Source organism: Oncorhynchus gorbuscha, unplaced genomic scaffold, assembly GCF_021184085.1.
Source record: "Oncorhynchus gorbuscha isolate QuinsamMale2020 ecotype Even-year unplaced genomic scaffold, OgorEven_v1.0 Un_scaffold_569, whole genome shotgun sequence".
In the NCBI taxonomy this organism is placed as follows: Eukaryota; Metazoa; Chordata; class Actinopteri; order Salmoniformes; family Salmonidae; genus Oncorhynchus; species Oncorhynchus gorbuscha.
Window position 1 is genome coordinate 1 of NW_025745403.1, and position 18,655 is coordinate 18,655.

The 18,655-nt window shown below is 47.6% G+C and overlaps 1 protein-coding gene across 1 annotated transcript in view; it reads right to left on the reverse strand.

The window, feature by feature from the left end:
- Positions 1–41: 41 nt before the first annotated feature.
- LOC124018710 (methionine synthase-like) overlaps positions 42–18,655 on the reverse strand; it is a gene marked incomplete at its 3' end in the record, with an annotated part of 56,228 nt that continues 37,614 nt past the window's right edge. The window contains 7 exon segments of the mRNA XM_046334060.1: positions 42–242; positions 3,088–3,284; positions 5,775–5,930; positions 6,997–7,072; positions 14,496–14,577; positions 15,179–15,299; positions 16,320–16,387. Of these exon segments, the coding sequence (XP_046190016.1) occupies positions 42–242; positions 3,088–3,284; positions 5,775–5,930; positions 6,997–7,072; positions 14,496–14,577; positions 15,179–15,299; positions 16,320–16,387 (901 nt within the window).

Below are 18,655 nucleotides of genomic sequence, written 5' to 3' on the forward strand. Positions count from 1 at the left end.
CTAGAGTCCGTACCTCAGTATAGTAACACTAGAGTCCGTACCTCAGCCAGGCGGTCAGCCAGAGCCTTCACCATGATACTGTTGTAGTCGTCTCCCTGGGTCTCAAACTGTTTGCTCAGCTCCTCCGCTCCGAACACAGCTACAGCAAACATCCCCATGTAGTCAGACACACGGCTGGTCCTCGGGGCCACGAAGTCGGACAGGCAGTAGTAGGGGTCTGAGCTGGCACTGTCCTTCTCTGCCTACAAGACAAACACAGTTATCTTACAGTACATGCTTGTTGTTCGGGTTGACCCCGTTTAGTCCGCTGTTTCCATTGATTGGTCCATAGACTGTTGGTCGACCCAGATGTCTTTAAGTCGAGCAGTAGCAACAAAATCTAAACAATTGGTGTACAAGACACCTTTCTGATTGGCTCCTGTCTGATTGGACTGATCCATTGTGGAGTCCTGTCTCAGTGGACTGATCCATTATAGAGGTCTGTCTCAGTGGACTGATCCATTATAGAGGTCTGTTGGACTGATCCATTATAGAGGTCTGTCTCAGTGGACTGATCCATTATAGAGGTCTGTCTCAGTGGACTGATCCATTATAGAGGTCTGTCTCAGTGGATTAATCCATTATAGAGGTCTGTTGGACTGATCCATTATAGAGGTCTGTTGGACTGATCCATTATAGAGGTCTGTCTCAGTGGACTGATCCATTATAGAGGTCTGTCTCAGTGGATTAATCCATTATAGAGGTCTGTTGGACTGATCCATTATAGAGGCCTGTCTCAGTGGACTAATCCATTGTGGAGACCTGTCTCAGTGGACTAATCCATTGTAGAGGTCTGTCTCAGTGGACTAATCCATTATAGAGGTCTGTCTCAGTGGACTAATCCATTATAGAGGTCTGTCTCAGTGGACTAATCCATTGTGGAGACCTGTCTCAGTGGACTAATCCATTATAGAGGTCTGTCTCAGTGGACTAATCAAATCAAAATCAAATCAAATTTATTGATATAGCCCTTCGTACATCAGCTGATATCTCAAAGTGCTGTACAGAAACCCAGCCTAAAACCCCAAACAGCAAACAATGCATTATAGAGGCCTGTCTCAGTGGACTAATCCATTATAGAGGTCTGTCTCAGTGGACTAATCCATTGTGGAGGCTGTGGGGGTGACACAGTCCACCAGTCTAAGACATGTGCTACCATAATTATATATGGTTATATTATGTAAGAACAACGGTGAAACACAAATAATGCACTGTCAGCTGTGGGACGTTACATAGACAGGTGTGTTACCTTCCAAATCATATCCAATCAATTGAGTTTACCACAGGTGGACTCCAATCGAGTTGAAGAAACATCTCAAGGATGATCAATGGAAACAGGATGCACCTGAGCTCAATTTTGAGTCTCATAGCAAAGGGTCTGAATACTTATGTAAATAAGGTATCTATTTGTTATTTGTAATAAATTTGCAAAAAAAATATAAAACCTGTTTTTGCTTTGACATTATGGGGTATTGTGACGTCATTATGGGGTATTGTGATGTCATTATGGGGTATTGTGATGTCATTACTGTGTATTGTGTGTAGATTGATGAGGAAAATGAAACAATTTAACCCATTTTAGAATAAGGCTGTAATGTAACAGAATGTGGAAAAAGTCAAGGGGTCTGAATACATTGTATTTCGGCTACTGTATCAATCGACAACGTGTACTTGTTCATGTCATCACACAGAATACGAGTCGTTCATAATGTGAAATGCAAATCAAGCATTTTACTTTTAAAATAAAATAAATGCGAATAATTAAGAGTAAACAATAAATAAACCGTTCCTGTTTCAGAAATTTAATTCACGAATGAACGCGACTGTTTTTAGTCGTTGCTGTAATAAAGGCTTTACAACAACAAAAAACACGACAACAGACTCTCTGGGAGACTTAGAATGTATTTAGTGTTGTTTACATTGTCCCAAACGGTCAGAAAAAATGATATTGTAATCTAACAGCACCTGTTTGGCACACACATCATCCTAACATGCAGCGCTTTCTCCAGAACTTGTGTTTCCTGATCCGCACATCGGACTTCCCCTTTACCTCCTGAGCAACCAGTAAACATTCCCATCCCGTTTTAAGTTTGTCAGGTCCTCTGGATCCATTTAGCCGTCGCATGTGTTACAATGCTCAAGAGTTTGTGATAACAAACGTATTGATGTGATTGTGATATGCTATAGGTCAGGCCCTATTGGTCATGTGCATGCGAAGCATACGTGTCACAGTCACTAGCTGCAGCAGGGAGGAGAGAGAGACGGCAGGGAGGAGAGATAGACGGCAGGGAGGAGAGAGAGAGAGACAGCGGGGAAGAGAGAGAGAGACGGCAGGGAGGAGAGAGAGACAGCAGGGAGGAGAGAGAGACTGCAGGGAGGAGAGAGAGACAGCGGGGAGGAGAGAGAGACAGCGGGGAGGAGAGAGAGACAGCGGGGAGGAGAGAGAGACAGCGGGGAGGAGAGAGAGACAGCGGGGAGGAGAGCGAGACTGCAGGGAGGAGAGAGAGACAGCGGGGAGGAGAGAGAGACAGCGGGGAGGAGAGAGAGACAGCGGGGAGGAGAGAGAGACAGCGGGGAGGAGAGAGAGAGACAGAGGTTGCTAGTCACACAGTCACTAGCTGTTTTTTTAAACACAGAGCAGCAATCAAATCAATTGCTGGTCGGAATCCCTCGAGTGAAGTGTGTCTGAATTATTTCATCAAACAGTGTGCTTAAAGCATCAGACCAGCTCAGTGAATGTAGTTGATTTGAATAAAACACACAGGATGTTTCTAAATATGGAAAAAAACGTTTTAACATTTAGATCAGGGATTGGTCGAAAAGAACAGATGATTCTGGGTCGACCAAGATTTTTTTTTTTGTCGTGGACAGCCCTACTTGCTATAGATTTATAAATGGAAATTAATTGAACACAGACGCACACAGACCCCGCCCCCACACACACAGACCCCGCCACACACACACAGACCCCCCCCACACACACACAGACCCCGCCCACACACACACCATGAACTAACACACCCTGTTCCAGATCTCCCTGCTACTCACCTGTTGGCGTAGTCCATAGAAGGTGGCGAGGGGCGTGGGGGAGCGGGGTGTAACGTCATGTTCGTACACCTGGATGTCGTCTCCTACACTCTGGGCGGGCCAGAAGCCCACCAGGCCACGCCCCCAGAGACCCTTATTATCTATCAGTCTGTTGAGGAGCCGCTGGGCATCGTCAAACACCCTCCGAGCCTCCTCACCTGTACAGGTTCATTATAACATTATTATCTATCAGTCTCCTCACCTGTACAGGTTCATTATGACATTATTATCTATCAGTCTCCTCACCTGTACAGGTTCATTATAACATTATTATCTATCAGTCTCCTCACCTGTACAGGTTCATTATAACATTATTATCTATCAGTCTCCTCACCTGTACAGGTTCATTATGACATTATTATCTATCAGTCTCCTCACCTGTACAGGTTCATTATGACATTATTATCTATCAGTCTCCTCACCTGTACAGGTTCATTATAACATTATTATCTATCAGTCTCCTCACCTGTACAGGTTCATTATACAGGTTCACATTATTATCTATCAGTCTCAGTCTCACCTGTACAGGTTCATTATGACATTATTATCTATCAGTCTCCTCACCTGTACAGGTTCATTATAACATTATTATCTATCAGTCTCCTCACCTGTACAGGTTCATTATAACATTATTATCTATCAGTCTCCTCACCTGTACAGGTTCATTATAACATTATTATCTATCAGTCTCCTCACCTGTACAGGTTCATTATAACATTATTATCTATCAGTCTCCTCACCTGTACAGGTTCATTATAACATTATTATCTATCAGTCTCCTCACCTGTACAGGTTCATTCTAACATTATTATCTATCAGTCTCCTCACCTGTACAGGTTCATTCTAACATTATTATCTATCAGTCTCCTCACCTGTACAGGTTCATTATAACATTATTATCTATCAGTCTCCTCACCTGTACAGGTTCATTATAACATTATTATCTATCAGTCTCCTCACCTGTACAGGTTCATTATAACATTATTATCTATCAGTCTCCTCACCTGTACAGGTTCATTATAACATTATTATCTATCAGTCTCCTCACCTGTACAGGTTCATTCTAACATTATTATCTATCAGTTCAGGTTATAACATTATTATCTATCAGTCTCCTCACCTGTACAGGTTCATTATGACATTATTATCTATCAGTCTCCTCACCTGTACAGGTTCATTATAACATTATTATCTATCAGTCTCCTCACCTGTACAGGTTCATTATAACATTATTATCTATCAGTCTCCTCACCTGTACAGGTTCATTATTATCTACATTATTATCTATAACATTATTATCTCAGTCTCCTCACCTGTACAGGTTCATTCTAACATTATTATCTATCAGTCTCCTCACCTGTACAGGTTCATTCTAACATTATTATCTATCAGTCTCCTCACCTGTACAGGTTCATTATAACATTATTATCTATCAGTCTCCTCACCTGTACAGGTTCATTATAACATTATTATCTATCAGTCTCCTCACCTGTACAGGTTCATTCATAACATTATTATCTATCAGTCTCCTCACCTGTACAGGTTCATTATGACATTATTATCTATCAGTCTCCTCACCTGTACAGGTTCATTATGACATTATTATCTATCAGTCTCCTCACCTGTACAGGTTCATTATGACATTATTATCTATCAGTCTCCTCACCTGTACAGGTTCATTATAACATTATTATCTATCAGTCTCCTCACCTGTACAGGTTCATTCTAACATTATTATCTATCAGTCTCCTCACCTGTACAGGTTCATTCTAACATTATTATCTATCAGTCTCCTCACCTGTACAGGTTCATTCTAACATTATTATCTATCAGTCTCCTCACCTGTACAGGTTCATTCTAACATTATTATCTATCAGTCTCCTCACCTGTACAGGTTCATTATAACATTATTATCTATCAGTCTCCTCACCTGTACAGGTTCATTATGACATTATTATCTATCAGTCTCCTCACCTGTACAGGTTCATTATGACATTATTATCTATCAGTCTCCTCACCTGTACAGGTTCATTCTAACATTATTATCTATCAGTCTCCTCACCTGTACAGGTTCATTATGACATTATTATCTATCAGTCTCCTCACCTGTACAGGTTCATTATAACATTATTATCTATCAGTCTCCTCACCTGTACAGGTTCATTATGACATTATTATCTATCAGTCTCCTCACCTGTACAGGTTCATTATAACATTATTATCTATCAGTCTCCTCACCTGTACAGGTTCATTCTAACATTATTATCTATCAGTCTCCTCACCTGTACAGGTTCATTATGACATTATTATCTATCAGTCTCCTCACCTGTACAGGTTCATTATAACATTATTATCTATCAGTCTCCTCACCTGTACAGGGTCATTATGACATTATTATCTATCAGTCTCCTCACCTGTACAGGGTCATTATGACATAATTATCTATCAGTCTCCTCACCTGTACAGGTTCATTATAACATTATTATCTATCAGTCCATCAACCACAGGTACAATATTATATTACACCTGTTATACCTCCACATAAGCTTCTGAACAGTCTGAAGGGATGGCAGGAATGCACCTTCTCCATAGAAATACAATCACAACAGTAGAATGGCGATAGCATTACATCTATGTCCTCTACGTACCCACGGTTTTGTCCTTGAAGATCTTGGGGTATCCTCTGTTAGGGTACTTCCCTCTCAGCTGCCACACGTCAAAGAAAGGCTTCCAGTCGATGTAGTCCACCAGCCTCCGCAGGTCATACCCCTCAAACACACGGGTACCCAGGAACTGAGGACACACTGACAGGGGGAGGGAGGAGGGAGGAGGGGAGGGAGGGAGGGAAGGAGGGGGGAGAGGAGAGGAGAGGGAGGGAGGGAGGGAGGGAGGGAGGGAGGGAGGGAGGGGGAGAGGGAGGGAGGGAGGGAGGGAGGGAGGGAGGGAGGGAGGGAGGGAGGGAGGGGGAGGGAGGGAGGGAGGGAGGGAGGGAGGGAGGGAGGGAGGGAGGGAGGGAGGGAGGGAGGGAGGGAGGGAGGGAGGGAGGGAGGGAGGGAGGGAGGGAGGGAGGGAGGGAGGGAGGGAGAAGGAGGGAGGGAGGGGGGAGGAGAGGAGAGGAGAGGGAGGGAGGGAGGGAGGGAGGGAGGGAGGGAGGGAGGGAGGGAGGGAGGGAGGGAGGGAGGGAGGGAGGGAGGGAGGGAGGGAGGGAGGGAGGGAGGGAGGGAGGGAGGGAGGGAGGGAGGGAGGGAGGGAGGGAGGGAGGGAGGGAGGGAGGGAGGGAGGGAGGGACAGCGAGGGAGGGAGGGAGGGAGGGAGGGAGGGAGGGAGGGAGGGAGAGGAGGGAGGGGAGAGAGAGGGAGAGCGGGAGAGAGAGAGAGCGGGAGAGAGAGGGAGAGCGGGAGAGAGAGAGAGAGCAGAGAGAGAGAGGAGAGAGAGAGAGAGAGAGAGAGAGACAGAGAGAGAGCAGGGAGAGAGAGAGAGAGAGAGAGAGAGAGAGAGAGAGAGAGAGAGAGAGAGAGAGAGAGAGAGAGAGAGAGAGAGAGAGAGAGAGAGAGAGAGAGAGAGAGAGAGAGAGAGAGAGAGAGACAGAGAGAGAGAGAGACAGAGAGAGACAGAGAGAGAGAGAGAGAGAGAGAGAGGGAGAGCAGAGAGAGAGAGAGAGAGAGAGAGAGAGAGAGAGGGAGAGCAGGAGAGAGAGACAGAGAGAGAGAGAGAGACAGAGAGAGAGAGAGGATCAGTCACCATAGTCAGGGTATATTCTATCAAAATATGACCTACATCGGTCAGACAGAAATAAGTCTAATCTTTTCAATGACAAGCAGACAAATGACTTCCTGAAGGACAGTTGATCCCAGTGAATTAGTGTCGTACCTGGTTTGGCCTGAGAAAGCCAATCCACATGGAGTCCTTTCTCCCTGGCCTGGGCTAGAGACAGGAAGCGCCTCTCCTGAGAACACAGACACACAGAGACTCCTGTCATCATCTACCTGAACAGCTCTCAGACAGCCCAGCCATTACAATGTAGTGTACCAAACTACCAGCTACAGCCCTGGACCAGTGTTGAGGACCAAGATTCATCCATCCATCAGCTGTATAGTGATAGGACCAGGATTCATCCACCCATCAGCTGTATAGTGATAGGATCAGGATTCATCCACCCATCAGCTGTATAGTGATAAGACCAGGATTCATCCACCCATCAGCTGTATAGTGATAGGGCCAGGATTCATCCACCCATCAGAGGAATCAGCTGTATAGTGATAGGACCAGGATTCATCCACCCATCAGCTGTATAGTGATAGGACCAGGATTCATCCACCCATCAGCTGTATAGTGATAAGACCAGGATTCATCCACCCATCAGAGGAATCAGCTGTATAGTGATAGGACCAGGATTCATCCACCCATCAGCTGTATAGTGATAGGGCCAGGATTCATCCACCCATCAGAGGAATCAGCTGTATAGTGATAGGACCAGGATTCATCCACCCATCAGCTGTATAGTGATAGGACCAGGATTCATCCACCCATCAGCTGTATAGTGATAGGGCCAGGATTCATCCACCCATCAGAGGAATCAGCTGTATAGTGATAGGACCAGGATTCATCCACCCATCAGCTGTATAGTGATAGGACCAGGATTCATCCACCCATCAGAGGAATCAGCTGTATAGTGATAGGACCAGGATTCATCCACCCATCAGCTGTATAGTGATAGGGCCAGGATTCATCCACCCATCAGCTGTATAGTGACAGGACCAGGATTCATCCACCCATCAGCTGTATAGTGATAGGGCCAGGATTCATCCACCCATCAGCTGTATAGTGACAGGGCCAGGATTCATCCACCCATCAGCTGTATAGTGATAGGACCAGGATTCATCCACCCATCAGCTGTATAGTGACAGGACCAGGATTCATCCACCCATCAGCTGTATAGTGATAAGACCAGGATTCATCCACCCATCAGAGGAATCAGCTGTATAGTGATAGGGCCAGGATTCATCCACCCATCAGAGGAATCAACTGTATAGTGATAGGACCAGGATTCATACACCCATCAGCTGTATAGTGATAAGACCAGGATTCATCCACCCATCAGAGGAATCAGCTGTATAGTGATAGGGCCAGGATTCATCCACCCATCAGAGGAATCAACTGTATAGTGATAGGACCAGGATTCATCCACCCATCAGCTGTATAGTGATAAGACCAGGATTCATCCACCCATCAGAGGAATCAGCTGTATAGTGATAGGGCCAGGATTCATCCACCCATCAGAGGAATCAGCTGTATAGTGATAGGACCAGGATTCATACACCCATCAGCTGTATAGTGATAGGACCAGGATTCATCCACCCATCAGCTGTATAGTGATAAGACCAGGATTCATCCACCCATCAGAGGAATCAGCTGTATAGTGATAAGACCAGGATTCATCCACCCATCAGAGGAATCAGCTGTAGTAGTACTAACCCTGCAACTGTGGCCCTTAGACTGGGACAACTACCTTCTAGACTGTTCCGGTACAGGACAGTCTGTTAGACTGGAACAACTCCTACCTTCTAGAATGTTCCAGAACAGGACAGACTGTTAGACTAGAACAACTCCTACCTTCTAGACTGTTCCAGAACAGGACAGTCCGTTAGACTAGAACAACTCCTCCCTTCTAGACTGTTCCAGAACAGGACAGTCTGTTAGACTAGAACAACTCCTACCTTCTAGACTGTTCCAGTACAGGACAGTCTGTTAGACTGGAACAACTCCTCCCTTCTAGACTGTTCCAGAACAGGACAGTCTGTTAGACTGGAACAACTCCTACCTTCTAGACTGTTCCAGAACAGGACAGTCTGTTAGACTAGAACAACTCCTACCTTCTAGACTGTTCCAGGACAGGACAGGACAGTCTGTTAGACTAGAACAACTCCTACCTTCTAGACTGTTCCAGAACAGGACAGTCTGTTAGACTGGAACAACTCCTACCTTCTAGACTGTTCCAGAACAGGACAGTCTGTTAGACTAGAACAACTCCTCCCTTCTAGACTGTTCCAGAACAGGACAGTCTGTTAGACTGGAACAACTCCTACCTTCTAGACTGTTCCAGGACAGGACAGGACAGTCTGTTAGCCTAGAACAACTCCTACCTTCTAGACTGTTCAGTCAGACCTTCTAGACTGTTCCAGAACAGGACAGGACAGTCTGTTAGACTAGAACAACTCCTACCTTCTAGACTGTTCCAGTACAGGACAGGACAGTCTGTTAGACTAGAACAACTCCTACCTTCTAGACTGTTCCAGGACAGGACAGGACAGTCTGTTAGACTAGAACAACTCCTACCTTCTAGACTGTTCCAGAACAGGACAGTCAGTCTGTTAGAGCCCTAGATTTCAACTCCTATGATATCAGACTGTTCCAGGTGTTACGTGCGCAGGACAGGACAGTCCTGTCTGATGTCCTAGTCTCCTCAAAGAACTCCTACATTCTCATCTAGAGCTGTTCCAGACAACAGGACAGTCTAACAGTGAGGACACTGACAGAACAACTCCTACCTTCAGAGACTGTTCAGAGACACAAACAGAGGACAGCTCTGTTATTAACAGCTACACTGACAGAGACCCGGAACATTTGACAGACAACAACACTGAGGACACTGACAGAGACAACAACACTGAGGACACTGACAGAGACAACAACACGGAGGACACTGACAGAGACAACAACACGGAGGACACTGACAGAGACAACAACACGGAGGGTTATCTAACAGCTGAGGACACTGACAGAGACAACACGGAGGACACTGACAGAGACAACAACACTGAGGACACTGACAGAGACAACAACACTGAGGTGTGAGGACACTGACAGAGACAACAACACTGAGGACACTGACAGAGACAACAACACTGAGGACACTGACAGAGACAACAACACTGAGGACACTGACAGAGACAACACTGAGGACACTGACAGAGACAACAACACGGAGGACACTGACAGTGAGGACACTGACAGAGACAACAACACTGAGGACACTGACAGAGACAACAACACTGAGGACACTGACAGAGACAACAACACTGAGGACACTAACAGAGACAACAACACTGAGGAGACTAACAGAGACAACAACACTGAGGACACTAACAGAGTGGAGGACACTGACAGAGACAACAACACTGAGGACACTGACAGAGACAACAACACTGAGGACACTGACAGAGACAACACTGAGGACACTGACAGAGACAACAACACGGAGGACACTGACAGAGACAACAACACGGAGGACACTGACAGAGACAACTCCTTCACACTGACAGAGACTCACACGGAGGACACTGACAGAGACAACTGGGAACGGAGGACACTGAAGAGACAACAACACGGAGGACAGAGAGACAACAACACGGAGGACACTGACAGAGACAACAACAGGGAGGACACTGACAGAGACAACAACACGGAGGACACTGACAGAGACAACAACACGGAGGACACTGACAGAGACAACAACACACAGGAGGACACTGACAGAGACAACAACACGGAGGACACTGACAGAGACAACAACACGGAGGACACTGACAGAGACAACAACACGGAGGACACTGACGAGACAACAACACGGAGGACACTGACAGAGACAACACGGAGGACACTGACAGAGACAACAACACGGAGGACACTGACAGAGACAACAACACGGAGGACACTGACAGAGACAACACGGAGGACACTGACAGAGACAACAACACGGAGGACACTGACAGAGACAACAACACGGAGGACACTGACAGAGACAACAACACGGAGGACACTGACAGAGACAACAACACTGAGGACACTGACAGAGACAACAACACTGAGGACACTGACAGAGACAACAACACTGAGGACACTGACAGAGACAACAACAGGGAGGACACTGACAGAGACAGAGACAACACGGAGGACACTGACAGAGACAAACAGGACTGACAGAGGAGGACACTGACAGAGACAACACGGAGGACACTGACAGAGACAACAACACTGAGGACACTGACAGAGACAACAGAGACAGACAACACTGAGGACACTGACAGAGACAACAACACTGAGGACACTGACAGAGACAACAACAACACAGAGACTGAGGACACTGACAGAGACAACAACACGGAGGACACTGACAGAGACAACAACAGGAGGACACTGACAGAGACAACAACACTGAGGACACTGACAGAGACAACACAGAGACAACAACACGGAGGACACTGACAGAGACAACAACACGGAGGACACTGACAGAGACAACAACACGGAGGACACTGACAGAGACAACAACACTGAGGACACTGACAGAGACAACAACACGGAGGACACTGACAGAGACAACAACACGGAGGACACTGACAGAGACAACAACACGGGAGGACACTGACAGAGACAACAACAGGAGGACAACAACACGGAGGACACTGACAGAGACAACAACAGAGACAACAACACGGAGGACACTGACAGAGACAACAACACGGAGGACACTGACAGAGACAACAACACGGAGGACACTGACAGAGACAACAACACTGAGGACACTGACAGAGACAACAACACGGAGGACACTGACAGAGACAACAACACGGAGGACACTGACAGAGACAACACACGGAGGACACTGACAGAACAACACGGAGGACACTGACAGAGACAACAACACGGAGGACACTGACAGAGACAACAACACGGAGGACACTGACAGAGACAACAACACGGAGGACACTGACAGAGACAACAACACGGAACACTGAGGACACAACAGAGACACTGACAGAGACAACGGAGGACACTGACAGAGACAACAAACGGAGGACACTGAGGACACAACAGAGACAGAGACAACACTGAGGACACTGACAGAGACAACAACACGGAGGACACTGACAGAGACAACAACACGGAGGACACTGACAGAGACGGAGACACTGACAGAACAACACAACACAGGAGGACACTGACAGAGACAACAACACGGAGGACACTGACAGAGACAACAACACGGAGGACACTGACAGAGACAACAACACGGAGGACACTGACAGAGACAACAACACGGAGGACACTGACAGAGACAACAACACGGAGGACACTGACAGAGACAACAACACGGAGGACACTGACAGAGACAACAACACGGAGGACACTGACAGAGACAACAACACGGAGGACACTGACAGAGACAACAACACGGAGGACACTGACAGAGACAACAACACGGAGGACACTGACAGAGACAACACGGAGGACACTGACAGAGACAACAACACGGAGGACACTGACAGAGACAACAACACGGAGGACACTGACAGAGACAACACGGAGGACACTGACAGAGACAACAACACGGAGGACACTGACAGAGACAACAACACGGAGGACACTGACAGAGACAACAACACGGAGGACACTGACAGAGACAACAACACGGAGGACACTGACAGAGACAACAACACAGACACTGACAGAGACAACAACACGGAGGACACTGACAGAGACAACAACACGGAGGACACTGACAGAGACAACAACACGGAGGACACTGACAGAGACAACAACACGGAGGACACTGACAGAGACAACACGGAGGACACTGACAGAGACAACAACACGGAGGACACTGACAGAGACAACAACACGGAGGACACTGACAGAGACAACAACACGGAGGACACTGACAGAGACAACAACACGGAGGACACTGACAGAGACAACAACACTGACAGGACACTGACAGAGACAACAACACAACACGGAGGACACTGACAGAGACAACAACACGGAGGACACTGACAGAGACAACAACACGGAGGACACTGACAGAGACAACAACACGGAGGACACTGACAGAGACAACAACACGGAGGACACTGACAGAGACAACAACACGGAGGACACTGACAGAGACAACAACACGGAGGACACTGACAGAGACAACAACACGGAGGACACTGACAGAGACAACAACACGGAGGACACTGACAGACAGACAGACAGAGACAACACGGAGGACACTGACAGAGACAACACGGAGGACACTGACAGAGACAACAACACGGAGGACACTGAGGACAACAACACGGAGGACACTGACAGAGACAACAACACGGAGGACACTGACAGAGACAACAACACGGAGGACACTGACAGAGACAACAACACGGAGGACACTGACAGAGACAACAACACGGAGGACACTGACAGAGACAACAACACGGAGGACACTGACAGAGACAACAACACGGAGGACACTGACAGAGACAACAACAGGGAGGACACTGACAGAGACAACAACAGGGAGGACACTGACAGAGACAACAACACGGAGGACACTGACAGAGACAACAACACGGAGGACACTGACAGAGACAACAACACGGAGGACACTGACAGAGACAACAACACGGAGGACACTGACAGAGACAACAACACGGAGGACACTGACAGAGACAACAACACGGAGGACACTGACAGAGACAACAACACGGAGGACACTGACAGAGACAACACGGAGGACACTGACAGAGACAACACGGAGGACACTGACAGAGACAACACGGAGGACACTGACAGAGACAACACGGAGGACACTGACAGAGACAACAACACGGAGGACACTGACAGAGACAACAACACTGAGGACACTGACAGAGACAACAACACGGAGGACACTGACAGAGACAACAACACGGAGGACACTGACAGAGACAACAACACTGAGGACACTGACAGAGACAACAACACAGCATCTACTGACAGGAAGTGTAGTGGGGGCTGTACTAAGTGAGGACCACAGCATCTACTGACAGGAAGTGTAGTGTGGGCTGTACTAGGTGACGACCACAGTATCTACTGACCGGAAGTGTAGTGTGGGCTGTACTAAGTGAGAACAGGAATTGTAGTGTGGGTGGTACTAAGTGAGAACAGGAAGTGTAGTGCGTCTAGCCAGTGTAGTGTGGGCTGTACTAAGTGAGAACAGGAAGTGTAGTGTGTCTAGTCAGTGTAGTGTGGGCTGTACTAAGTGAGGACTACAGGATCTACAGACAGGAAGTGTAGTGCGTCTAGTCAGTGTAGTGTGGGCTGTACTAAGTGAGAACAGGAAGTGTAGTGTGTCTAGTCAGTGCAGTGTGGGCTGTACTAAGTGAGAACAGGAAGTGTAGTGCGTCTAGCCAGTGTATTGTGGGCTGTACTAAGTGAGAACAGGAAGTGTAGTGTGTCTAGTCAGTGTAGTGTGGGCTGTACTAAGTGAGAACAGGAAGTGTAGTGTGGGCTGTACTAATTGAGAACAGGAAGTGTAGTGTGTCTAGTCAGTTTAGTGTACGTACCACCACCACACTCCTGGAAGCATCCAGAACATGCACCACAGGACAGCTGTAACGGGGAGCGATCTTCACTGCCGTGTGGGTCCTGTTACACACAGAGGCTTCACATCAGACACAGGGCCAGCAAGGGGCCTCGAAGTAGTGAGTTGAAAGGTCACGGTGAAGATAATGACGGTGTGTGTTGAGAGACGCATCACATCAGACACAAGGTCAACAAGGGGCCAGGAAGTAGCGAGTTGAAAGGTCACGGTGAAGATAATGACGGTGTGTGTTGAGAGACGCATCACATCAGACACAGGGTCAACAAGGGGCCACGAAGTAGCGAGTTGAAAGGTCACGGTGTGTGTTGAGAGACGCATCACATCAGACACAGGGTCAACAAGGGGCCAGGAAGTAGCGAGTTGAAAGGTCACGGTGTGTGTTGAGAGACGCATCACATCAGACACAGGGTCAACAAGGGGCCACGAAGTAGCGAGTTGAAAGGTCACGGTGAAGATAATGACGGTGTGTGTTGAGGGACGCATCACATCAGCCACAGGGCCAACAAGGGGCCAGGAAGTGGCGAGTTGAAAGGTCACGGTGAAGATAATGACGGTGTGTGTTGAGAGACGCATCACATCAGACACAGGGTCAACAAGGGGCCAGGAAGTGGCGAGTTGAAAGGTCACAGTGTGTGTGTGTCTTACTTGGAGGTGGTGGCCCCTCCGATCAGCAGTGGGGTCTTCATCCCAAGCCGCTCCATCTCCTTGGCAACGTAGATCATCTCATCCAGCGAGGGCGTGATGAGGCCAGACAGACCGATGATGTCTGTAGGGCGGAGGGATACACAGGAAGTTCAGCTGGAGGGACTACTTCTCAAAGAGCAGTTCACTCATTCCATCTCTGATTTCAGTCCCAATCCTACTCCTTCTCTGGCCTGGTCCCAGATCTGTCTGTGGTTTATAGCCAACTCCAACTCCTAGCAGTTGGCAAGACAGCCCAAACTGATCTGGGACCAGGTTATTCACCTCCTAGTGCCGCCCCGTCAGACAGCCCAAACTGATCTGGGACCAGGTTAATCACCTCCTAGTGCCACATCGTCAGACAGCCCAAACTGATCTGGGACCAGGTTAAGCACCACTTCCTGTCCTAGTGCCGCCCCGTCAGACAGCCCAAACTGATCTGGGACCAGGTTAATCACCTCCTAGTGCCACATCGTCAGACAGCCCAAACTGATCTGGGACCAGGTTAATCACCTCCTAGTGCAGCCCCGTCAGACAGCCCAAACTGATCTGGAACCAGGTTAATCACCTGCTAGTGCTGCCCTGTCAGACAGCCCAAACTGATCTGGGACCAGGTTAATCACTTCCTAGTGCCACATCGTCAGACAGCCCAAACTGATCTGGGACCAGGTTAAGCACCACTTCCTGTCCTAGTGCCGCCCCGTCAGACAGCCCAAACTGATCTGGGACCAGGTTAATCACCTCCTAGTGCCACCCCGTCAGACAGCCCAAACTGATCTGGGACCAGGTTAATCACCTCCTAGTGCCATCTCTTCAGACAGCCCAAACTGATCTGGGACCAGGTTAATCACCTCCTAGTGCCATCTCTTCAGACAGCCCAAACTGATCTGGGACCAGGTTAATCACCTCCTGATTAAGCCAAACATCGAGCTACAGTACAGTGGAACTGATAAGCCATAAGGTTCACCTCCTAGTGCCACCCAGTCAGGCAGCCCAAACTGATCTGGGACCAGGTTATTCACCTCCTAGTGCCACCTCGTCAGACAGCCCAAACTGATCTGGGACCAGGTTATACCTATAAGCCATAAGGTTCCTGTCAACACACCTGCTTTGCAGTCGATGGCTTCCCTCAATATCCTGTCGCATGGAATCATGACCCCCAGATCGATCACTCTGGGAAAAGGAAACAGGGTTAGGACAAGGTCATGGAAAGGTACAGGAACCAATCAAATCCAATTGTATTAGTCACATGCGCCCGAATACAACAGCTGTAGACCTTACAGTGAAATGCTGAATACAACAGGTGTAGTAGACCTCACAGTGAAATGCTGAATACAACAGGTGGAGTAGACCTTACAGTGAAATGCTGAATACAACAGGTGTAGTAGACCTCACAGTGAAATGCTGAATATAACAGGTGTAGTAGACCTCACAGTGAAATGCTGAATATAACAGGTGTAGTAGACCTCACAGTGAAATGCTGAATACAACAGGTGTAGTGGACCTTACAGTGAAATGCTGAATACAACAGGTGTAGTAGACCTCACAGTGAAATGCTGAATACAACAGGTGTAGTAGACCTTACAGTGAAATGCTGAATACAACAGGTGTAGTAGACCTTACAGTGAAATGCTGAATACAACAGGTGTAGTAGACCTTACAGTGGGTACTGGTACAGAGTCAATGTGGAGGCTATATACAGGGGGTACAACAGGTGTACAGAGTCAATGTGGAGGCTATATACAGGGGTAGTACAGAGTCAATGTGGAGGCTATATACAGGGGCTACCGGTACAGAGTCAATGTGGAGGCTATATACAGGTGGGTGGACCGGTACAGAGTCAATGTGGAGGCTATATACAGGGGGTACCTACAGAGTCAATGTGGAACTATAACAGGTGGTAGACCGGTACAGAGTCAATGTGGAGACTATATACAGGGGTACCAGGTACAGAGTCAATGTGGAGGCTATATACAGGGGGTACTGGTCCAGAGTCAATGTGGAGGCTATATACAGGGGGTACCGGTCCAGAGTCAATGTGGAGACTATATACAGGGGGTACCGGTCCAGAGTCAATGTGGAGGCTATATACAGGGGGTACCGGTACAGAGTCAATGTGGAGACTATATACAGGGGTACTGGTACAGAGTCAATGTGGAGGCTATATACAGGGGTACCGGTACAGAGTCAATGTGGAGGCTATATACAGGGGGTACCGGTACAGAGTCAATGTGGAGGCTATATACAGGGGGTACCGGTACAGAGTCAATGTGGAGGCTATATACAGGGGGTACCGGTACAGAGTCAATGTGGAGGCTATATACAGGGGGTACCGGTACAGAGTCAATGTGGAGACTATATACAGGGGGTACCGGTACAGAGTCAATGTGGAGGCTATATACAGGGGGTACCGGTACAGAGTCAATGTGGAGGCTATATACAGGGGGTACCGGTACAGAGTCAATGTGGAGACTATATACAGGGGGTACCGGTACAGAGTCAATGTGGAGACTATATACAGGGGGTACCGGTACAGAGTCAATGTGGAGACTATATACAGGGGGTACTGGTACAGAGTCAATGTGGAGACTATATACAGGGGGTACCGGTACAGAGTCAATGTGGAGACTATATACAGGGGGTACCGGTACAGAGTCAATGTGGAGGCTATATACAGGGGTACCGGTACAGAGTCAATGTGGAGACTATATACAGGGGGTACCGGTACAGAGTCAATGGGGAGGCTATATACAGGGGGTACCGGTACAGAGTCAATGTGGAGACTATATACAGGGGGTACCGGTACAGAGTCAATGTGGAGGCTATATACAGGGGGTACCGGTACAGAGTCAATGGGGAGGCTATATACAGGGGGTACTGGTACAGAGTCAATGTGGAGGCTATATACAGGTGGTACCGGTACAGAGTCAATACAGGAGGTACCGGTACAGAGTCAATACGGGAGGTACCGGTACAGAGTCAATGTGGACAATATGTACAACTGAATAAAAGTCCAGAACAATAGAACACAATAGAACAGAACACGCCCCTACCTGAAGTTGTTGCAGAGAACACAATAGAACAATAGAACACTAGAACACTAGAACAATAGAACACAATAGAACAATAGAACAGAACACGCCCTACCTGAAGTTGTTGCAGAGAACACAATAGAACAATAGAACACTAGAACAGAACACACCCGACCTGAAGTTGTTGCAGAGAACACAATAGAACAATAGAACACTAGAACAGAACACACCCGACCTGAAGTTGTTGCAGAGAACACAATAGAACAATAGAACACTAGAACAATAGAACACTAGAACAGAACATGCCCTACCTGAAGTTGTTGCAGAGAACACAATAGAACAATAGAACACTAGAACAATAGAACACAATAGAACACAATAGAACAATAGAACAATAGAACAGAACACA